Raw genomic sequence first — 23676 nt, 5'->3', positions numbered from 1 at the left:
ACCTCCCTTCTTCCCGGCAAACCTCCGTGGAGAAAATCAGTTACACTTGGGTAGCTGCTTAACGAGGGGGCGGGCTGGAGAGGCCCTGAGCCCATAAGAGGGCAGGGCGATGGGGAGCCCTGGGGTCATCTGAGGTCACTGTGTGAGGGTTGCTGAGCAGGTCTGGGGGCGGTCAGCTTGCAGAGCCGTGCCATGTCCTTCCAGAGCATTGTCCATCTGTCCTTGGACAGCCCTGCCCATGCCATTTGTGTGCAGGACATGGAAATCTACTTAGATGTCAATGGGTGAGGAGCTGGGGGCGGGGCCGGGCTGGTGCCTCGTTTCCCTCCTGAGGCTGCCCTGGGATTACGCAGGAGTTGGGGGTTACCTCCATTCTCCGTATATTACCCTGTTGTCCTGCCTCATCTCAGGGGGCCTAGTTTGGGTCTTTAAGGGCCTCCCGGTCCTGCTTCTGCCCCTCATGGGCTGTGGGGCCTTAGAAGCAAGAGCCTTGCCCCTTCTTGGTCCCCTTACATGTGAAATGGGGGTGAGGTTGGCTCCCAAGGCAGCCATGAGGATTGAGTGAGGGAGGCTCCTGTGAGCTGGAGCCTTGGTGGGGAGGTGACTCACAAGGCCATGTCTTCCCCAGGTCGCGGCACAGACCTCCCAATGTTTTTTTCCCTATAGGGATCCCTTGTGGCTGAGACAAGTGGCTCTCCCCTCCATGGAAGTCAGGAGTTTATAAATAAGATGTATCAATAGCTTGGTAACTTCTAGAGTGTCGGTGGGAGGATGGGGTCTGGGCTGGAGCTTGTCGGAGGGAGGACATGGGGGTCCTTGGAGCAGGGCATGGTAAGAGTAAGGCTGAAGTTGTGTTAGGACCCCAAAACTGCCCTGACCATAAGTTAGGGTGTCTCAGCACCTGAGAGGCTGGGGGGCCATCCCCGTCCACGCCAGCTGCACTCTAGGCAGAGAAGGTGAGGCTCTTGTGCCCCAACTCTATCTCCTTGCCGGGCTACCTAGGTGTGCTCCGCAGCAGTGCAAGTCCTTCACCGTCGATAGCTCTCCAGGAGTTGTGGTCCAAATCTACGGCACAGACCCAGTAAAGATCGGGGAGGAGGCTGCCATGAACCGGTGGCCCCTGTCACATCCCACGAACGTGCTGGTGGGTATGGCATCCCCCAGCTCTGCCAACGACAAGGGCAAGGTAGGTCTTGGGGGGAAGGTGAGGGGGACTCCCCCAGGAGATGGAGCTAACACAACCCCTGGGGTCTCCCTTCTAACAGCTGACGTTTCCTAAGCTCTGAGTCTATGAGAAATTCAGTGCCAAATGTTTTGCACATCTGACCTTACTCAGTGCTTGCAACAAACCTGTGAGGTGGGCACTCTGTGACCCCATTTTACAGACGAAGAAACTGAGGCACTGAGTGAGGGAAGTGCTCTGCCCAAGCCAATAATCAGCTGAACAGGGATTCAAGCTCAAGCATATCTGTCTCCTCCATACGTGCTTCTGACCAGGACACCAGCTTCCAAATTAGCTGCTTTTGAAGTCTGGCTTAAAAGGTTTCAGCAGCAGAACTCAAATGGGCTTTTTGGCCAAGACTGATCTCCCAGATGTGGAGCCTCTTAATGAACCTTAAGAGCTACGCTGAGTTCAACGCTGAGTACTAGGTATCATGAGTTGAATTTCCAGAGGCTGGCATTACCTCCTTTTACATAGCGAGGAAACAGAGCTAGAGAGACCCCTGTAAACCTAAATAACATAACTACCATGGGGCAGATCCAGGATCTGAGCCCAAGTCCGTGCCCTTTCCCCTGGGCAGGCTGTCACCCTAACAGAGCCCCTGTGAGGGAGAGGTGCCCTTCCACCTCGTAGAACAGGCTTATCAGTCTGAATGGTTAGTGGTGGTTCTGAGTGATTAGAACCACTTGACGCCCAGGCCACATCCCCTGCCAATCAAATCAACCTCTGGGGCTTCACAGCTCCCAGGTGACTCCAATGTGAAGCTGAGGGTGAGAACAGCTGAGGAAGCACATTCAGGACCAGGGGACTCGTGTTGGCAGAACTTTCTGGAGGGTAGTTAGCAGAGGACTAAGCGGGGCTGACTGAGGGCAGTACACACCCCCCTCAACACTCTGTGCGCAGGGCAGGCAACTCCCTAACAGGCAGGTAGTACACTTAGGTAAGACTGAGCATCTCACAGATAAGGGTTGAGGCTGTGATGTGGCCCAGCTGAGCCTAGAGGATCTGAGACATGTTCTCTGCCCAGGGCTCAGCCTCCAGCACCATCAAGAGTGAGATGCTTACTCCTGGCCCCAGCTAATGGCTAGTTCCGTGGTTCGTGATGGCCTGTGGTCAAGGCCAGTGGCTGAAAGGCAGTTCTTTGTCTAAAGACTCCTCTGGAAGCAGAGGTTGGTGTGGGACACAGGAAAGACTATCCCGCCCCAGTGTCCTGCTTCCTTTTGGGCAGCTTAACCCATTGGAGGCCCTACATCCTCATGGCCCATCTCATGGGGCAATAGGTGGGGTCCCAGGAGGGGCAGGTAGAGTGGGGAGGATGTTAGTGTAACTTAAAGCTTGACCTCTAGAGCTGGACAGCCAAAATTGTAAATTCTATGCCACCCTTTTTTCTGGCTGAATGATTTAGTCCCTCGATCTCTCTGCCCTTGTGGGCAGAGCCCACCTGGATGGGTTGTTGTGAGGCCTCGGTGTGGAAGGGCCTGGAGGGTCACGGCATGTTATACACGGGGGTTATTACAGTACGATCACTCTGTACTGGCTCACAGCAAGGCACCGGAAGCTCAGAAACTGTAACTCAAGACCAAGGTCAAACGGTCAGACTCAGGTACATGGCTCAGGGTCCTGCTCCGGCCCCCCTGCCCTCAAATGCTCCCATGGGTGCTGGGTGCTGTCTCCACAGGTTTCGGTCTCCTACTACCAGCACAGTGAGGATGTCCCCATGGCCACAGCTGTGCTCTACCTCACGAGCATTGGTGAGTGTCCTCCCAGCCCTGGAGAGGAGGGGTGGGCTTTGCAGAGGCGAGAGGAGCTGAAGGGGGCTCTCCCTGTAACGAGATGCCTCCCATGGGTCACAGATGGATTCACACAGTACCCGTTCCCTTGGTCCCTCAAAGCTCACTGCTGACCTCATTCTCTGACCAGAACAGAGGCCATCGGGACCCCACGTGTTCACTTCATCCACCTACCTGTGTCAGGGTCCTACATTCCGCTTCCTCTGTTGCAATGGATGACGTGTCTGGTCCCAAGTTAATCCTAACCATACCAGACTCTTTCCCCTCTCATTCAATAACATTCCTTCAGCAGTTCTTACTGATGTAGGAAGCCACTACCCCTCCTGCCCTCCTCTTTAGATTGTTCCAGAACAAACTATATCTATTCCTTTAATAGGAACAAGTTATTATGCCTATTCTCTTAAGGAACCAGCTATAATGTCTGTTCTTAGACCTGATTCTATGTTGTCTTCAAACTCCACTCCCCCACCTCTCTGCATCCTTAGTTTTCCCCCACTTTCCCTTGAACCTGCTCAGACCAGACCCCTACCACCAATGCTGCCCTCATCGAGCCCCTGAACACCCTCTACTGCACTCAGTTCAGTGGTCTATTCTCTTCCTCTTCCTGGACCTGTCCTCAGTGTTCACGACACTGGTGGTCCTTTCTTGAGCCATTTAGGGACCCTGCACTCGGCTTTGCCCCTCTGCAGCTGGTCTTTCCTTCTCAGATCCCTGTGCTAGATCCTTTGGCCACACCCCCCGACCCTGCCTGTCAGTGCAGTGCTGCAGGGCTCAGGCAGCCGGTCACGTGGCTCTACATACAGCCCACAGGTGACTCGCAAAACTCTCTAGCCCAGCATCGCCCATAAACTTGGGGGTCTACTCACCAACAGAGCTTCCTGAGTGTCTGACCAATGTCTCAAACTTTTTTTTTATAATAACAGGTAACATTTGTTGAATACTGAGAGTGATAGGCAGTTTTCCTATATGTTAAACCAGATCAAATTACTCACCGTAGGAGAGTGTTTCAGAGAAAGCGATATGCAATTTTCAGATCAACATTTCTCCTTTTTATTTTATTTATCTATTTTTTTGGCCCTACCCTGCTGGCATGTGGGATCTCAGTTCCCTGACCAGGGATCAAACCGGCGTCCCTGCATGGGAAGCGTGGAGTCTGAACCAAACTTAATACACACCAAATTGAACTGATTCCCTCTACCCCCAAGTGCCTCTTTCCTAGTAGTCTTCCGCATCGTGCTAGAATCTCCATCCTTCCCAGCTGGTCAGGCCCAAGCCCTTGGTGTTGCCCTTGCTTTTCTCTTAGCCCGTGTTGATCATGAATCTTGTCGGTGTTGCCTTAAGTCTAGCTCGAATCCAGCCACCAGCCACTACCAAAGCTCTCAGCCTGGTCCGAGGCATGGTCATCTCTGCCTGGGTCACCGACAGGTCCCCAGTGCGGTTCCCTGCTCCATCCTTGATCTTCTACAGGTCCAGTCTCAATTTGGCCCCCAGAGAGGCACCTCTCTAAAAGGTTATCAGATAACATCTCTTCCAATCAAAGCCTCCTACCGCTTGCCCACCCTCAGATTAAAGCTGGCATCACCGTTACCTACACAACCTACCCGAGCTGGCCTCACGCTACCTCTAACCCACGGCCTCTTTCCCTTCCTTTGTTCATCCTGTTCTAGGCACACTGGCCTCTCTGACCCTTGAACTTGCCACATGCACTTCCTATTCTAATTGCTTTTACCCCAGATACTAATACGGGTCACTTTCTTGCCTCCTGCAGGTCTCTGTTCACACTTAGAAGACTTCTCTGATCTAAAACTGAGACACCCCCTCCATCCCCTTGTTCCCTGCAGCATTTTACCATTGGACATAATATGTATTTTACTTATTTCTTCACCCCTTGCCACTGCCGCATGTGTGCATGAGTACGCACGCATACCTCCTAAGATCAAAGAAGATAGGGCCTGTCCTGTGCGCTGCTGTATCCCTAGGACCTAGAACAGTACCTGGTTGGTGACGGGCATCCTTGAGCATCCATGCCAGGTGCTGAGTGGACAGCAGTAAACGAGGTCTGTTCCCTTGGCCCTGACATTCCAGTTGAGAAATAGCACGCTGAATGTCAAGAGTTATGAACAAAAATACAACCAGGGTAAAGCCACGCAGTGGTCAGCAGGGTGGGGAGGGGTGGAAGGTGGAATGTAAAGACCCAGGAGGAGCCTCTGTGGTGATACTTGGGCAGAAGCCTAGATCCTTAAGCTCTAAAGGGGCTTGGAATTTCCGTGTATTGAGCCCTGGCTGTGTCCTAGAGGGCCAAGAGCTTTCCCAAAGGCTGGGGAGGAGGGCCTTCCAAGTAGGAATCCCCTGGGAAGAAGCCAAGAGGCACAAATGGCCTCACGACCACAGTGGACTTGTTTTGTGGCCTCCTAGGAGGTTGGGGGAGATACATGAATACCTGGGCCTCTCCGGGCTTGCTCACGAGACACTGTCTGCCTCTGAGGAACTTTCTTCCAAGCCGGCAGCATGCCCCAAATGCTGGAGGACCCTGATACCAGCCTTAGGCAGCCCTGGGGCCTTACCTACAGCTCCAGGGCTGCATCCAGCTGGCCTAGGTGGCTGAGACCTTTCCCTCCTGTTGCAGAGCTCTCCCTGGACGTGGATGTCTACCGCAGTGGGCACTTCGACACAAATGACAAACAGGCTAAGGTGAGGCTGCCAGGGGCAGGAAGCAGGCCAGGGGCCCAGGAACCAGATCTGGCCCACAGACTCAATTTGGCCTTCCTAGTGTCAAATTGCTACAATACAAATCAGAACTGATGCTCTTTCAAAACATTAGAATGTCTGGTGGCACTAGTCTCCCATCTTAGCCTGGTCGTGTAACCAACTAGGCTGGAGGGTCAGCTGCCCCCTTCAGATGGGGCATGTCTCCTCCAGTTTGCCCCAGACCCCTCCTCCCCTGACACTGAGCAAAGGTAGGAAACTGGTAACCCACATCTAGATCTCCGCCTTCCTCTCAGCCCGCTTACCTGATGTTACTGTCCTGTCCCTGTAGGTAATTGAGTGGGCAAACTCTGATCTAGAGGTCCCTGTCGCCCTGGAGAAAGGCTTGGCTCTGTCCCTGAGGTGGAATAGCATCTGCAAAGCCAAGGACTTAACCTGGCTTCTGCCTGAACCAACATTCCTGTCTTCTTTACAGAAAAACTGGGTCTGGGGCCCCAAGGGCTGGGGTGCCATCCTTCTTGTGAACTGCAGCCCGGCTGACGCGCACCAGCTCGTGGGCAGGAAGAGCAAGGTGTTCTCTACAGAGGGTGAGAACTGGCCGCTGACCAAGGACCATCACCCACTTTCCTCCCTGGGCTCTGCCTCCCCTGGGGCTTCACGGCTCCACCCCTCAGCAAACCCAGAGTCCAGGCTGATGTCCCTGCTCTGGGCCCATCAAGTCTCTTTTCAATGGCTTAATGGCTTGAAGCGTGTAACTGGGCAGAAAGGGGCCCCTTGGCAAGAACACAGGCTCTGATGTCAGATAACAAACAGTTACTTCCTGGCCATGAACTTGAGTATGTTAACTTCCCTGGTCTTGTTTTGCCATCTGTAAAATGGGGATGATACAACGGACATCCCAGGTGGTTGAGAAGACTAAATGAAGACACACAAGGGGTAGGCGAGACCCTTCCTAAAAACCCTCTTGTAGCCTGGGGCAGGACCCTGGGTGTCCTAGCAAAAGCCCTCTTGGATCTGGTCCTGACCTGTGGTCTGGACATAGATTCCAGGTCCCAGTAGTAGAATGGGATGTCCTGGTTCACACCAAGGCTGGAGGGGAACGCATGCTGAACTGACCATGCCAGGCCCTGTTCCAGGTGTTTGTGGGGACCATCTACCCCTTACAACTGATGGGGTAGATGCCACCCTCACTCAGAGTGGGCCCCAGCTGTGGCAAGTTGCCTGTAGCCATATGTGCAGCAAATAGCAGAGACAATGATGCAGGCCTAGGCCAGAGAGGGAGGCACAGGGTCCTCGGTGCTCCAGTATACAAGCCCCTCCACCCCCGACCCTACTGCTCCCTCCACCCCTGGAGCGCTGGCCTCCAGAAGCCCCTGAACCTTTGCCTTGTCTTTTGCTCAGAAACAAAGAATCTGTCCCAGATGATACTGAGAGTTCAGGGACCCAGCTGCATTTTAAAGAAATGTCGGGTGGTTCTCCACACCTCCAAGGAAGAGTCGGAGAAGGCAAGAGTCTACCGGCCACAAAGTGAGTGTTTCTCAACATGCCAGGGCCAGTTGTGGCCACACCTGCTCCCGGCAGGGTCCCCGTCAGAAGCCAGCTGGGGACCGAGAGCAGCAGGTCAGGGTCTGTCACAGCCGGACTTGTGTCCCTGGGATCCTCTGGCTGCCACCTTCACCATGGAGTAAGTCTATACACGTGGGTGAGTCATTGTACCTCCAAGCCACTTTCCCCAGTGGGGGCGATGATCGTGCCTCTCCTACAGGACTTTCGTAGCTGGATGAAGAGAGGTGGACATTAGATGAAATGGTGGCTATAGCCTTGTATAGATTAATGTCTTCTCCCGAGTATTCCTGCCAGGTGAATCCATCTGTTTCTTAACCGAGACTTGGCTGTATTAGGTTTTGAGAATTCAGAGGCTGGGAAGCCAGAGTGGCAACTATGCTAGCACATCCAGCCCAGGTACCACACAGCCCAGGTACCGTGCGGCAGGCAGGTGGCATGTCCCTATTCTATAGATGAAAGTGTGGAGGGCTGCTGGCTTTGACAGTGGATGTGCCCAACTCCAGCAAAATACCCTTCAACAAACAAGTCTTTGGATTTCCCTAAATGGGTTTAGTATTCAGTGCCTCTAAATTGAGATTTAACTCTTTGCTACTTTCTTTAAAAGCCAAGTCTAGCTTCAGCTGGGCAACTGGGGAGCGTGCCGCAGCTCCCTCCTTACCCACGCTCGGGGGCCTCAGCTCCGAGTCGGCTGCTGCATCTCTTCTGCAGACCTAGGTCACAGCTGGATTGGAAGTGACCTGGGACTAGCAGAGAAGGCAGCCCAGGTTGTATGTGGTCCTTTGATATGTGGGCTAGAAATGAGCCTTAGAAACGGTGGCCTGGTTCAGGCCATGAGGGCTGTTCTGGTCCTATGAAGCCCACTATGTCCAGGCAACTCTGAGGTGGGCTGGGCTGGATGGGCCTCGGAGCCTGCTCAGGAGGCCAGGAATGTGTGTACCTGCCCGAGATGCCATACTTCAAGCTACCTACCTGCCTTTTAAAGTATTCAAAAATTTAGGGCAGGGCAACACAGCACACTGTGTTAACATACCCTCCAGGTGAAGCTGAGTTGAGCTGAAGCTGGAGAGCCATTGTCTAAAAGATAGAGCAAAGGAATTTAAGAAATTTCTAGAGAAATTGAAAGCCACAGCATAAGGTTCGAGAAAAAAAGGAAAACACTTGCATGAAAGCAGTGATCAACTATGACCAGTACTGTTGAGTGACTAAGATACCCAGATCAGTGGGAAAGTTGGATTTCAAAGCTGGTCCTTAGTGACCTTGATAAGAACAGTGGGGATAAAAAAGAGTAGGGCGTTCCCTGGAGGTCCAGTGGCTAGGACTCAGCATTTTCATTGCGGTGGCCCAGCTTCAATCCCTGACTGCGGAACTAAGATCCCACAAGTTGCACAGTGCAGCCAAAAAAAAAGAGTAAAATGGGCAGGCACAGCAAACACAGACCATGGAAGGAGTCTGCCATAAAGGGAAGTATGTGGCGGTAATAACTGGGTGGAGCCTGGCATGGGGTGGGGGTGGGGAACAGTATCTGAAGATGGTAGAACACAGCATATCCATGTGCAGATGGGACCCATCCAACAGAGGTGGTGAAATAGACGCAGGAGAAAATTATAGGAATGAATACACAGGACTCAGAGTATGGGAAGAGGGAGAGTTAATGGCCACAAAACAGTGTTTACAAATACTGCTGAGGCCCCCCTCTGAGGTTTGATCATATCCTTAAAGATCTTTCAGTGTGGCTTTCTCCGGCTGCTTGAATGCCAGGGTTGAGGTCTTGGTGTGGGAGCTGACGGCGTGTGCAGGGTAGTGGGTCAGGTAATGGGTCTTGGAACGTGAGGAGGCTGCAAAGGGGAGTGAGGGTGGAGGGTGGGAATCGGCCGTGTAGAAAGGTTTGGGGCCGGGATGAGACTGTAGATGAGCTGGAAAGACTGAAAAGAAGATGCCAGATCTGTTTTAGAGGTGGTATCCGAGCCTTGAGCCTTGACATTGGCGTCTAAGATGATGCAGAACTCGAGTTCATTGAAATAAGGTCGGAGAAGCAGACTGGATGGTCTGGTCTATGGTGTAAATGGTACCCAGCACCCTAGTGGTGGAGACAAGCCAGTGCTAGAACAATCCACGGAGGATGATAAGGGTGGTAGTCAGGTACAGCGAGGAAGGGGGCAGGTGGCATTATCTGATAGCATGTCCTTCAAAGGGATAGGATTCTTGAGGAATGAAGAGATGGTCTAGAAGTGCCATCGAAGATCAAAGGGCACCTGCCCTACCTCTAAGCCCAGTGGTACATAGAAGGTAGAAAAAAGGAGCACGGTTCAAGGGAGTGTTTACTCTGTGCCCTGGGGCTCCTGCTCTAGAAGGATAAGGATATTACTTGCCCTCAAAGCCTAGGGCAGATGGACAGACAACCAAGTACCAGGCAGGGGCTTGGGGAGTGGAGGTGGTGAGGGCTCAGGTTAAGCCAAGCTGAGCGAAGGCAGAAAGGGCCTTCTAGGTAAAGGTAACTGTGTTGTGGCTGGTCCTTCTGGCCTCCTTTTCTGTATAAGGAGGGTGATCGTTACAGCACCTGCCCCAAAGGATGGTGAGGATGTAAATGAGTCCGAGCCCCGACCCCAGCTGCCGGCATGTAGTAAGTCCACAAGAAACCTTAACTGTGCTTAAGAGCAAGCGACTAGATACGAGGGAAGGCCCCCAGCAGCTGGAGAGAGACCGATGGTGGGCAGTCACTATCCAGCCCCGCAGCACGCCAAGCACGCCTGTTGCGAACCCTGGGCGGGGGCCCTGCAGGGATGCAAGGGGTGGTCCTCTGGTCTCGCCCCCTCAAGGTCTGGCTCAGGGCAAGCGAGGAAGCCTCCAAAGCAGGAGGCCACATAGGTACATCCCCAGCGCTGGGGCTGTCCAGCTGGCCCTGCCACACGCTAAGGCCAAGCCTGCAGCCAGCACCCCTAGCCCTTGTGACGAGGTTCTTCTGCAGAACCGCCTGGAGCCCGTCTGCGAGGCGAGCCACAGCCCCACTCGGGTGATCACTGTGTTGCAACCCAGAGCAAGAGGCCGGTGAAGCAGGCCATGGCCCCAGCTTGTGTCGGACTTTTTGGGTGAGGCTTCCAAGCCTATCTCTGTACAGTTTCTCATCTTGAAGACTTATGATATTCTCCCCAAAGTTGGCCAAAGCGTAGAACCACCATGAGCCTTCACCTCTTGAAGGCAGGTGTTTTTATCTGAGTCCCAGCTCCCGACAGGTCTTTGAAGAGTGAGAAACTGGCCCCCGTTTGTGAACAAACACCTGGCTGTCCACTAAGCCCTAAACACCAGGAACCTAGGGGCCGAAAAGCCATCTTGGCCCCCGCTCTCCTGGGACTCCCGGCCTGACTTCCGACCTGAGGAACGTGCCATTGGGTGTGGTGATGGGCACCAGGCTCCTTCAGCAGCCGGCCTATCCTTCTCTCCTTCCTAGAAGACAGCTCTAGCACCTTCGAGTTGGTGCTGGGGCCTGACCAGCACACCTACAACTTGGCCCCCGTCGAGGATGACTTGGAGGAAACCTTCTACGTTGAAGCCTTAGAGTTCCCATCCGCCAGCTTCTCGGGCTTGATTTCCTACTCAGCCTCCCTGGTGGAAGAGTCTGCAGACCCGGTACGTCCCCAGGCAGAAAAGCGGCCCTCAGAGCAGGGACTGTGGGGGAAGGGGGACCTGTCACAGCTGGACAGAAAATGGGAGCACGGTGGGTGGAGCTAGGGTGTCATGTCACCTTCGGGTAAGAGCCCTGTAGAGGACAGGTGAGGGCCCGGAGGTGGGCTGGGCTGAACAGCTGGAGGCCCGGTGGGGGGGGAGGGGGAGAAGGTGGACGGGGAACCAGGTCACCAGCAGGACCTCGTTTTACATCGCAGTCGATTCCAGAGACCGTGGTGTACAAAGACACCGTGGTGTTCCGGGTAGCTCCTTGTGTCTTTGTCCCCAGCACCCAGATGCCTCTAGAGATATACCTGTGCAGGTAAGAAGCCCTCAGGCTGCCTGGGCCGGGTCGTTTCTATAACTGGCATGCTCTCCTGTCTGTCGGCGGGGTGGGTAAAGATGATTAGACTTCTCACCAGGAATGTGAAGTCCTTCCACCTGAGGCAGCCATCCGATGCTTGTTTGGATACTTACAAGGCTAGGGCTGGAGCCGTGACCACGGCGGTCCCCCTCTGGTCTTAAGGGGAGACAGACAAACAGCATGGTTTCCGGTAGGATCCAGGGCTATAAAGCCAGGTAAAAGGATGGAGGGGTAAGGACGAGATTGTTATAGGGACAGCAGGGAAGGCTGCAGAACCAGGAGGGAGCAGGCAAGAGGAGGGGGAGGGGCGACAGGGCAAGGTGAGCAGGGCCTCAGCGTATTAGGGCGTAGCCTCTGGGACTGTAACGGACCCCCAGGCAGTGGTTTAAAGTCAACTTTCTCCCACCTAGATGCCCCCAGTGGCAGTCAGGGGCCCTGGTTCCTTTCAGGCTGTGGTAATGCTTCCCCTGGGGCGGCAGCTTCATCTTTCTGATGCAGGCTGAGCACAGGCACATCTGAGGCCCGGCCCCTAGGAAAGGGGAAAAGCCAAAGTCCGGGCAAAGCCACCCATTTGTAGCTGCTGGAGTCTGGAAGGCTCCTGAATTGCTCTGCTCACGGACCAATGGCCTGAAGAGGCGCAGGCCACACCTAACGGCAGGGAGGCCAGGAACGATCTCTAGCTATGCGGCTGGAGGAAGGGAGAAAAGATTCTGGCAGGTAAAACCCGTGGGAAACCATCCAGGGTTCTGCACAACCACTCCGGCCACGTGGAAAACCAGAGGTACAAATAAAAGGAACCAGTTCAGCCACTGCGATCACGTGGGCCAGATGCAGCCATGGCTCGGGCCAGGGCGGTGGGAGCGCAGTGGTTAGATTCAGGATTGCTTGGAAGGTAGGCTCCCCCGCCCCCAAGTTACCTGGGGGATGGGATGCAAAGCAACAGGAGTGTCCCCTGGGTTTGGGGTATGCAACAAGATGAATGGCGGTGCCCCTGCCTGGGGTGGGGTAAATTGGTGCTTTCGCTCTGGAGACATAAAGCTAGAGACACCCATTAAGTTTCTAAGTGTCTGGAGCTCAAGGGAAAGTCTGGCAGCTGGAGATGGGGGGGCCCTGGCACGTTGTGGGTATTCAGAGCCACAGGCCTAGCTGAGCTCAGAGGAGGAGGGACTATATTGGGAAGATGCCTGAGAAGTGAGCTCTAGAGCCATCGAACCCTTGGCTCCAGACAAGAACCTAGCAAAGGAGCCTGAGAAGGAAGAGGAAGTTCAGATAAAAACCAGGAGAGCGGAGACCCAGAGGTTAGGGGAGGGTGATACCTGGTAAGGGGCCAACCATGGGAAATTCCGAGAGGAGAATAAAGTGCCCATTGGGTTTGGCAAGATGGAGGCCACCGTGCAGAGCTTGATCCTGAGTGGTGGGTTTGAAAGTGCGGTGGGGTCACAATTGCGTCGAAGGAAGAATGGGAGGGGAGTACTCTGCAAAACTCCAGAGAAATCTGAAGGGGATTTGGGAAAGGGAAGGCTGTTTCTTAAGGGAAGCAAAGAATAATGTTAATGGATGTGATCCAGCAGAGAAGGGGAAAACTTGGTGGGGAAAAAGCGAACAGGTCACATTGGCCTTAATAGGTAGGACAGCTCACCCACTTTCTAGGAGCAAATTGACTAGAGCAACTGTTAGTGGTAGGATGCTGTCTGGTGCTAAGGACCTGTTGAAACTGCCAACTTAGAGAACCGTCACTGTGGTTTTTCTCCAACTATTTTTGGTAACGAGCTCTAGGGAAGAAGAAATGTAGAACTGAATCTAACCAGGGTTGTAGTTTTGTCAGGCAGATAAGCCCAAGGGGAAGGATAAGGGTATAATTATTATGATGCATCACAGACTCAAAGTTGGATAAGGAGAAAAGCAAAGACACAGGGGGATGGGAATAAAAGCAGTTGAGGTCCAGGCATCACAGTGATATCAAGCTGCTGGCCCAGGGCCCAAAGTGAGCAGGGAAGATGGAGGTGATGGAACTGGACAGTTGATCTTGGAGGTGGTGAGACCATTAGGATGGGAGGGTAGAAATAAGACCTTGTCAAGTCAAGGATCTGAAGAGGTCATGGTGGCCTGGCTGTAGCACCTCATGGCAAGGAGTACGTCCATCCCTCCTCCAGACTCAGTGGAGGGGAAGAAGAAAAATAGCTCTTCCACGGGAGGGCTGCTAGGGAGTAGGGTCCACAGAGGAACACCAGGCTTCAGAATGAGAAGGTAAAAGGGAAGAGCTCGAGGGATTTTGCTGACAACTGATATCCAGGTATAAGATCTTTCTTGTCTTTTGTATCTGAAGACAGAAGTTCACTCACAGGAGGCATCTACTGAGACTCTGATCGTCTAAGACTCTCCCATAAGGGTGGTATTCAGGCATGGCTTGACCCAGCTTTGCCACAGATGGTGTACAAGACTGAGGCTACACTTCCTCCCCCAGCACACATCTCAGACTGTTTCAGACCTTGTCAAGCTGGCCAGTTCCCTGCAGTCTTGTCTGTGTAGAATCGAAAAATAGGTTCTTTGGAACAGTAGCATGGAATAGCAATTCAAGTTTTGGGCCTGGATTAGAATCCAAATTTTTTACACTTCCCAATGGTGACCTTGCTGGCATTCAACTCATGAGGACCTGTTGGTAAAATGGGTGGTCTCAATGTCAGCCCCAAACATCACCGTTTCTCTCCAACAAGGAATGGATGTACACTGTGGACCTGTAAGCCTGGTGCTGTACATGATGGCACTAAGACCACAGGGCTCAAGACCCACCCCTGCCAACCATATGAATATGACAACCTTGTTGGCCATCTCAAGGGGGCACTAGGCTTCTTGGCTTCTCGGGAGAAAAGTACAGCCCCTTTGCGGTGAGAAGAGTCAGCGCTCTGGGTAGATGAAGGCAGGAGAGCCTGGGGCATTTCCTAGATCACTGGGGCAGGGGGTGCAATGTGACTGCAGAGTAGGGACAAGCAGGGTCTTAGGACACAAGAGCAGAGACTGACACTAGCAATTTAAAAAAAAATTTTATTGGAGTATAGTTGATCTACAATTTTGTGTTAGTTTTAGGTGTACAGCAAAGTGATTCAGTTATACATATATCCATTCTCTTCTAGATTCGTTTCCCATATAGGTTATTACAGAATGTTGAGTAGAGTTCTCTGTGCTATACAGTAGGTCTTCATTAGTTATCTATTTTATTTATACTAGCATGTATATGTCAATCCCAATTTATCCCTCCTCCCCTTTCCCCCCCGGTAACCATAAGTTTGTTTTCTACAACTGTTGACTCTACTTCTGTTTTGTAAATAAGCTCATTTGTACCCTTTTTTTTAGATTCCACATATAAGCGATATCACATGATATTTGTCTTTCTGTGTCTGACTTACTTCACTCAGTATGACAATCTCTAGGTCCATCCATGTTGCTGCAAATGGCATTATTTCATTCTTTTTATGGCTGAGTTAATATTCCATTGCATATATGTACCACATCTTCTTTATCCATTCCTCTGTTGATGGACACTTAGGTTTATTCCATGTCCTGGCTATTGTAAATAGTGCTGCAATGAACATTGGGGTGTATGTATCTTTTTGAATTATGATCATAATTATGACCCATAATCATGGGTCATATGGTAGTTCTGTTTTTAGTTTTTTAAGGAGACACTAGCAATTCTTGACCTGACTTTGCCGTGAGCTAAACCAAGTGATTCCGGGCAAGGCACGCCCTGAGCTTAGCAGCTGGTGCTCCATGAAGTGGGGGCACAGCAGCTCTGCTTACCTCACGGGCAGGGGCACCATCTCTCCTGACCAGAAGGAGGTTCCCCCTTCCCCTGGGACAGAGAGGTCATGACCAGTCGGGGAGCCTTGGAGGCCTTCCTAGAGCCGGCTTATCTCCCGTGGCAGAGAGCTGCAGGTCCAGGGCTTCGTGAACACAGTGATGGAGCTAAGCGAGAGAAGTAACATCCAGGTGGCATCTGTCTACGAGGACCCCAACCGCCTGGGCAGGTGGCTCCAGGTAACCCCCCACCTGTGGGGGAGGGGTGGGGGAGACACCATGTGCGGCACATACAACAAACTTCACCAGCTTCTGTTCAGCCTTCCAGCAGAGCTAAGACTAACCAGGGGTGGCTTTGTTCTTAGGAGGTCAGTGGTGGCTGAGATGAAATGACTTGCCCAAGTCCAAGCCACTAAGGGGTAACGCTTAGAGTCCAACCTCCTCCCATTGCAGAACGTATGCGTTCGAGACCACAGAACACCTAACCCTAAGGCCCAGGTGTCTGAGGGGCTGATGCCTCCAGCTACAGGCTGGCCGGCCTGGGGCACTGCCCCAGGGTCCAGCTCGACCCTGGCTGAGCAGGAAGTGTCGAGCCCAGTCTTTTGAGGTCTGGTCTGTAGTCACAAATGACGAGGACCTGACTAAGTAGTAGCGCTGAAGGAGAAAGGGGCCGACTTCTGCCCCCGATCTTGCCGTGATAGAACTCTAGGTACCATGTAAGCAAGAAAATGATATGATCTAGTGAGTTACTAGATTAACCTCGGCGCTTTGGGTGGTCAGGAACGTCTTCAGACGCGGGAAGCAAGGAGTTGGCCGTGCAAAGATTGGGGTTGGGGGTGGATTAGAAGTAGGAGCCCTTCAGGCACAGAAACAGCCGACTGAAGATAGATCCACCATGTGAGGAACAGAAAAGCTGGTGTGGCCAGATCAGAGTGAACTACCGTCAGAGGTAGGTAAGAGCTAAATTATATATCGGGGACCTTTTACACAAAGGTAAGGAAGAGAAGAAACCAATCCCAAGCAAGATGAGAGGAATTCCCTGGCAGTCCAGTGGTTAAGACTCTGTGCTCTCACCACCAAGGGCCCGGGTTCGATCCCTGATTGGGGAACTAAAAGCCCATGAGCCGCGCTGGTGCAGCAAAAACAAAACCAAGCAAGATGACATTGAATGGTATGAATCAGGGGAGTTGAACGTTCTGACTTAGGTTTTAAAAAGACCCTCTGGCTGAGAAATAGAGAGCCAGCCTTAGGAAGGGGCAGGAATAGAAGAGATGCTGATTGGAGGGCCTGACAGTCACATGGGGAAGAGGTGGTCTTCCCCAGGTGGCTTCCCTGAATAGTACCAGAGAGGAGTCCACTTGGAACATATTTTGGAAATAAAGCCAACAAGGCTTGTTCATGGATTTGGTGCAGGAGACAAGAGGAGGAAGAATCTTAGGTGACTCATCAGGTTTTAAACCTGATGAACAGAAGGACAGGCCAGGGAAAATCCCCAAGAAGGGGGGGAATGCCTGCGAAGGGTTTTGAGGGCTGAGCAGGAGGTGGCAGGAAGAAGGGGGTTCTCCCTGTACCTGCTCTCTGGAGGTGGCCCGTGCACAGGGAGCACTTGGGGCTGGAACACTGGATGCGGGAAAGCAGCTGATGGAGTGAGAGAAACTCACAACTTGTTTCCCTGTGTCCTCCAGGATGAGATGGCCTTCTGCTATACCCAGGCTCCCCACAAGACTATTTCCTTGGTCCTCGACACCCCTCGGCTCCCCAAGCTCGACGATTTCCCCATGAAATACTCACTGGTGGGGGCTCGGTTTGACTGATCTGAACTTGGTCCAACCTCTCAGGCCCGGTGCCTGCTGGAAGTGATGGGTGCCAGGGGAGAGGGCCCAGGTGGCCTCTGGGGGCAGGGGGTGTGGGAATCTACTGAGTCTGGAATGGGTTAAGACTGAGGCTTGACGCCTGTCCCTCCTAACACCCTGCCCCTGCTGGCTCTCCTTCCAGAGCCCTGGGGTTGGCTACATGACCCAACGCACCCAGGACCATACGGTGGCCAGCATAGATTCCATTGGGAACCTGATGGTGTCCCCACCTGTCAAGGCCCAAGGGAAAGAATACCCTCTAGGCAGGATCCTCATTGGCAGCAGCTTTTATCCCAGGTGAGGCAAGAGGCCAGGTGGTGGCCAGATGCCTTAAAACCAAAGGGAGGGACTCTTGTAGTTCGCCTGGACCCACCTGATTCCCACAGGACTCAGCAGGTCATCTGCTCTGGACCTTAAACCGTCAAGTCAGGACCTCTGAGCCTTTGATTCATGTAGGAGACTAGAGGTAGAAAAAGCAGACAAACCACTCATTGAGTGGTGATTCCAGGGTTTAAATTGAAGCATGCTAAATTTGGTTGGCCTATTGACCCAACATGATGTTACTACCACAAGATGTGTGGCTAGATTTCTTGGTGGCCACTCATCTAAATCCAGGAAATACTTGTGTCTCAGGGTTCAGTCTTTATCTAGAATCCATTGGCTCAGTCCTGAGTTGAGCCAGAGTAAAGGATTCTTTTTTAAATTTTTATGGAAGTATAGTTGACTTACAATGTTGTGTTAATTTCTGCTGTACAAAGTGACTCAGTTATACTTGTATACATTTTCTTTTTCACAGTCTTTTCCATTATGATTTCTCACAAGATATTGAATATAGTTCCCTGTGCTATACAGTGGTAAGGGATTCTTAATAACCACCCCACCCCCCTATGGACTAGCCAATGGGTAGAGCAGCCAGTTACCCGAAGGTAGCCTGGCACTCACCGAGTAGTTGGCAGCTAACCTGGGCCATGCCGGCTCACGGGCTGTTCTTTCCATCTTCCCTTTAGCAAGGACTGCCGGAACCTGAGTAAGACCCTCCGGGACTTCCTCTACGCCCAGCAAGTCCAGGCCCCAGTGGAACTCTTCTCCGACTGGCTGATGATCGGCCATGCCTATGAGTTCATGTGCTTCATCCCTGCACAGTACAAGGTGGAGGACAAAAAGGTCTGTGTTAGGGGCTGGAGAGGATGTCTCCCACCCTCTTTCAGAGACTTCTGGAAGTTTCTGGAAGGGAAGCTAGAATCTGATCCTAGTTCTTTGATTCCCAGGACTTCCGGCTGCTCCTGGCCAGCCCCAGCTCCTGCTACAAACTGTTCAAGGAGAAACAGAAGGAGGGCTATGGAGACGCACATCTGTTTGAAGGGATTAGAAAAGATCAGCTCCTTTCTAATGGTAAGGGGAGCCCCCCCACCCCCCGCAATAGAGGGCGGCTCCTCGGTCCCAGATGTCCTTTCTAGAGAACCATTTCTACTTGGTTCCTCCTGATAGAAAAGGATCCTAGGGAAGCATAAAAGCATGAAATGTACCGTATTAGAACATCTTGTTCTCTTTCAGGGTAATTCTGGTGGTACTAGGACAGGACAGGCAGATGAGCCAGAAATTCTGGGATGGCTGAGAGGCTGCTAGAATATATGCAAAGGGGGAACTTAACACATGGATGGCTCCATGTGGTGGGGGACAAACCAGATGCTACCAGCACTGGTGTCTGGATCTCTTCGGGGAAGGTTGGGTTAAGTACGTGGGTGTTGGGACTTCAGGGTCTCCTGGTCACCCTGCAGGAAGACATAAGTGGACAAGCAGAGATTGTGGGGCCTGGTGCCACAGCCCTTCTGTTCTAAACCTTCTGGAAACCTAGAAAGGGAGTGGGGGGGTGGTGAAGTTCTGAAAGTGTGGCCTGAGGACCAGCAGCTTCAGTATCACCTGGGAGCTTGTGAGAAATGCAGAATTTCAGATCAAATTTTGAGGTGGGGCCCAGGACCTCATGGTTCTAAGAGGGCTTATGGAAGGCGACCTTGAGCATGAGCCACCTGTCACACACCAAAGACCTTGTGTTATCTCAGCTGATGGCCAAGTGGAGCAACTGAAGAACAAAGTTAAATAATCCGGGCAAGATCCTAAGTGGCAGGTAGCCAGGCTGTACACAGAAGGCATAGAGGTGCCCAGGTGAGTGGGGGCCGATGGCACTTGCTCACCTGGTCCAGGCTGCCTGCCTCAGACCCGATCCCAGGCTCCTCCCCTCCGACTCTGGACCGAGTGGCCGGTTGTGGCGGTGTAAGTCCTCTCTGGGCTTTCATGGACCCTGCTGAGTCCCCACATGTGACGTTTGACCTAGAATGGGTCCCTGGAGGCCAGTCAGGCCACCCACCATCGTCACTGGCCAGAGAATATACCCAGTCAGCTGTGCCCAGGACTGGAGTCTGCCCAGCCCTGGACCACGTGGCCCACGCCCTGGCCCACAGGCCTGCCCGCCCTCTCCTCCTTCCTACAGGGAGGGAGGCCAATACCATCAATCAACTTCTGGCTGATGAAAACATGAGGAAGCAGAACGACTATGCGGAGGTAGGGGCCAAGGATTGGGGACTTTCTCCAAAAGGCAGTGGGAGGCAGTGACCACCTTGGCAACGGGTCCCTAACTGAGCAATAACTATGACCAAGCATCACACACGATACCTTACTCTAATCCTCAAAATAACCCTATGAAGTAAACCCACCTTGTCTATGAGGGTAGCAAGGCTCAGAAGAAAGCCTCCAGCCTGAGCCGATGAACTGGGGAACCAGGTTTGAACCCCAAGTCATCTAGTGTTGGACCCGAAGACAGTGCTGTAGCTCAACCTCCCGACAGAGGACCTCCCCGACCCTGACTTCTCTAGGAAGCTCTGGGCACCAGAGAACACACCAGGGCCTTCTCAACACTTCTGGATGAAGCGGCCCTTCAGCTCAGAGTCAGAATCACCCAACACCTCAGGTCCCTTAAAATGTGAGTCACAGGCTGTGAGAAGCAGATTTTCCAGAAATTAAACAACTTCTAGCGGGGAAGCCACGGCCTGGAAAAAGGACGATGACAGGCCCAAGGTCACCCGTCAGCACAAAATCGCTTGGTCCGCTGAGTCCTTATGGCTCCCGGCCAAGGCATGCTCTGTGCCCTGAACTCTGCTGAAACAGGGGAGGCCTCCGGGCACGGCAGGGTGAGCAGCAGCCAGGTGGGGGTCCAAACAGCATCTCTGAGCCCTGGTGACACGCACCCTGGGTGTGAGGTCATGAGCCCTATGTCAAGACCTAGGAGATGCTCAGGCGTCGGGTATTAGCTGGTCTGGGCAGGGAAGTGCCCCGGGGGTCCGCTGCTGGTGTCCCTTCCTAAGGATGCGAGCAAGTGCCTGGGTTTGAGGACCTATTCTTGCCCTTGCCCAGGTCCCCCAGTCTGGCCAGGACTGAGGGCTAAGGGGCCCCATGCTACTGTAGAATTAGGACTAGGAGCTGCCCTGGCGCTGATGAGCTGAGGGGTCCCGGCCTCTCGAGACCAGGCCTTTGCTCTGAGCCCCGACTTCAGAGGGCCGGCCCCCTGCCCTGCATGGCTCCGCGCCTGCAGTCAGTGCCGAGGAGATGCAGCTGCTTCGGGCTGGTACCCGGTACTCGACAAACTCGCTGCCCTCCCGGCCCTTTCCCGCCCCGCAGAAGTGCATCGACCTGAACCGCAGCATCCTGAAAAGGGAGCTGGGCCTGGAGGAGCAGGACATCATCGACATCCCGCAGCTCTTCTGCCTGGAGCGTATCGCCAACATCCCCTCCAGCGAGCAGACCGAGAAACTCTACGCGAGGCCCTACTTCCCTGACCTGGTGAGGGGCGCAGGGTACGGGCTGGGTGTCCCCGGGCTGGGGCTGGGGACAGTCTGGCCGGCTCTGGCCGGTCTCTTGACGGACATGGTGCTAGACTACGGAGGCGGGGCCCAGCAGACAGTGGCGCCTGAGAGGAAGGGAGGTGAAAGCCCTTCTCTCCCCCAGTTAGGGAAGACCCCTCCAGGGAGCAGGTGAGCGGGGGCCCAGGCTGGACGACTTGCCAAACAGGGACCGACTTCAAGGGCCCTCCTCACAGACGGGGACGCTGGGCTCCACCAGAGTTGAGGGGGTAGAGCCATCTGCTGGCCATGAGACCGTGGGCAAGCTCCCTGATGAGGTCTTCCTGTCCGTGTATCCGGGCAGCATCCTATTTAGAACAGGAATTGGGAATTTGGGGGTGTGGGTATACGAGAGACCCCTGCTAGGCCAAGCCTTCCAACCGTGGCCTATATCTGACCTTTCTCTCACCACTGTGACCCATCACGTAGGTGCTTAGAATGAATTGAGATGCTTGGGCTCATCAATTCCTTAAACACTTGCAGGCCTCTTCTCTGAGCCCCAGGGACACAGGCCCTGCATTCAATCGCAGATAGTTCTTTTTACAAGACCAGTGAGGCCCTCTGGGCATGCAGTAGGAGGCTTCATAGGCCCTGGGGGTAGGGAGGTATGGGTAATGGTGGGAGAAGCTGCTTTTGAGGAAGAGATGCTAGAATTAAGACGTGAAAAATGGACAGAAGTCCAATGGCAAAGCCGGGGGTAGAGAGCATTCCAGTAGAGGTAGGCAAGATTATGGCACAAACAAGACTAAAAGGCCAGGACAAGAGAAATGCAGTAGAGGACAGAACCAGGGAAGTTGGCAGACCTCAGCTGGGCAAGATTTTGGTTTTGCTACTGAGAAATATATCAGGAGTCATGCAGGGTTAAGCAGAGCGGGGTGGAGTTTGCTTGGATGGATTAGCGATGTCTGTCTGAGCACAGGCTTGGAGAAGGGGTACCCTGTGCTGTCTTTCCTGGTCTAGCCCAACCACAGAGGCAGCTGGGTTTTCCCTTGCAATGAACCCAGTGGCCTTCCTTCCTTAGAGGAGGGACAGGGGACTTTCTTCCACGGCTCTGACCCCTGTTCATCCTCACTGCCTCTCTGACAGCTGCAGATGATCGTGATGGGCCAGAACCTGGGCATCCCCAAGCCTTTTGGGCCCCAGATCAATGGTACCTGCTGCCTGGAGGAAAAGATCCGCCAGTTGCTAGAACCCCTGGGATTCCAATGCACCTTCATTAATGACTTTGACTGCTACCTGACTGAAATCGGAGACTTCTGCTCCTGTGCCAACATCCGCCGGGTGCCCTTTGCCTTCAAATGGTGGAGGATGGTGCCCTAGACCCAACTTAGCGCTGCCAGCCCTGCCCCAGCATGAATGGCCCACTATCACCACTCAACAGTGTCTGACCCTTGCCCTGCTCAGGGGCCTGGAGTCAGGGTACTACATCCCTTACTCACCCTGTTCACCCCCATCCCTCAGCATTCAGTGGGGTGGCAATACTGGCGGCTTGAGCCCCTTGGAAAAAGATGGAAAATGGTCACTGAGAAGTTACTGAATGTCCGTTAAAGCTCTAATCGTTCTCACTGCATTTTGGCCGTGGCCTCCTCATTTCGGGGCAGGGGGTAATGGCTAAGGATGGAAAGCGGAGCAGCTGGGACACCTGTGGTCAGGCTGTCCCACTGGGAGGGGCAGGGGACCAGGCTACCATGGAGTTGCTGTCCCTCGTCTTTAAGGTCTCTGTGTGTAGTGGGAAGTGAAGAAGTGAAGTGGTTGGGCTCGGATCATGCAAATTCTTCTCCAGTTCAAGCATCTGATGAGCTGGACGTAGATGCTTGAGCTGAATGTGACAGACTCTAGGCTTGGGGAAGGGAGAGGACTTCCCCTCGGCCTGGTAGGAGCTGCAGGAGGCCAGGCCCGAAGAAGAGTGACCCCCGTGCCTTGTGGACAGCGGGCGTCAGCAGGTATAAGACTCTGAAGGGCAAGCTGCGACCCGCAGGCCTGCATGGACCCTTGTTAAGCCCGAAGTGTCCAGGGGAGAGGAAACAAACACCCACTCTAGGACCCAAAGCTGCCTATTGCCATATCTCTGCCCACCCCTATGTTGATGGCACAAAAAATGCTATTAAGTCCAATGATCCTGAGGTTGAACCACAGCTGCTCCCACCCTGCCCCTCCTCCTGCCGATGGGAAGCTCCAAGCAGTCCAGGTCCATAGGCACTGCCCCATTCCAGCCTGGAATGGGGCAGTGCCTATGGGAGGGGCTGATCTGATGACATAAAGCAGCCGGCATCCCAGAGGCTCCACAAACAGGACCGGTGTTGGCATGCTGGTGGCTGGTGGCCTGGAGCAAAGGCTGTCAACTTGGGCAGAACAGAGAAGGCCTGGGGCCTCTGAACCCATGACTGGCTGCTTGGCGCCCCCCCGTGGACAGCTCGCCACACTGCCAGTGAGGGGCCAGCACGGCCTGAAAGGGGCACATTTGTGACCAGTGCTGAAGTGACAACAGGGCTCCCTATGAGGAGTGGGTGGAGGAGGGTGGGGAAGGGTGCACGTTTTATAGCCCTCTTCAGGTGCTTTCCCGCCTCATCCTCTCAAAGCCCCAGTGCGATGAATATGAAAAACTCCATGTTTTGAGTTGGGCCAATGGGGTGCTGAAGCCTCCCTGAGGGTCACACATCTCCAGGAACAGAGCTGGGAGCTCCACTCACCTCCCAACCCCAGCAGGGGTCAGGCCTAGAAGCTAAAACGACCCGCTCCCCTGGGGCCCGGAGTGGGAGCCCGGGCCGGGCTCACGCAAGAAGCCGTTGCGTGTTCTTACGTTCGTTCCGCTGAAAAAGAAGTGCAG

The 23676-nt window shown here is 53.5% G+C and overlaps 1 protein-coding gene across 1 annotated transcript; it reads left to right on the top strand.

Moving 5' to 3' along the window:
- Positions 1-11: 11 nt before the first annotated feature.
- Positions 12-22419, top strand: PADI6 (peptidyl arginine deiminase 6). Its single transcript, XM_082424175.1, has 16 exons — positions 12-284; positions 1003-1186; positions 2901-2973; positions 5498-5703; positions 6194-6305; positions 7120-7245; positions 10730-10908; positions 11163-11266; positions 15232-15343; positions 16789-16896; positions 17099-17253; positions 17964-18120; positions 18225-18348; positions 19445-19515; positions 20629-20790; positions 21936-22419. Exons 1-16 carry the CDS (start codon positions 193-195, stop codon positions 22167-22169), a joined length of 2199 nt encoding a protein of 732 aa, XP_082280301.1. The 5' UTR covers positions 12-192; the 3' UTR covers positions 22170-22419.
- Positions 22420-23676: the final 1257 nt, after the last annotated feature.

Source organism: Balaenoptera physalus (genome assembly GCF_965194825.1).
Source record: "Balaenoptera physalus genome assembly, chromosome: 1".
Classification (NCBI taxonomy): Eukaryota; Metazoa; Chordata; class Mammalia; order Artiodactyla; family Balaenopteridae; genus Balaenoptera; species Balaenoptera physalus.
This window is presented reverse-complemented; position numbering and strand designations above follow the sequence as displayed.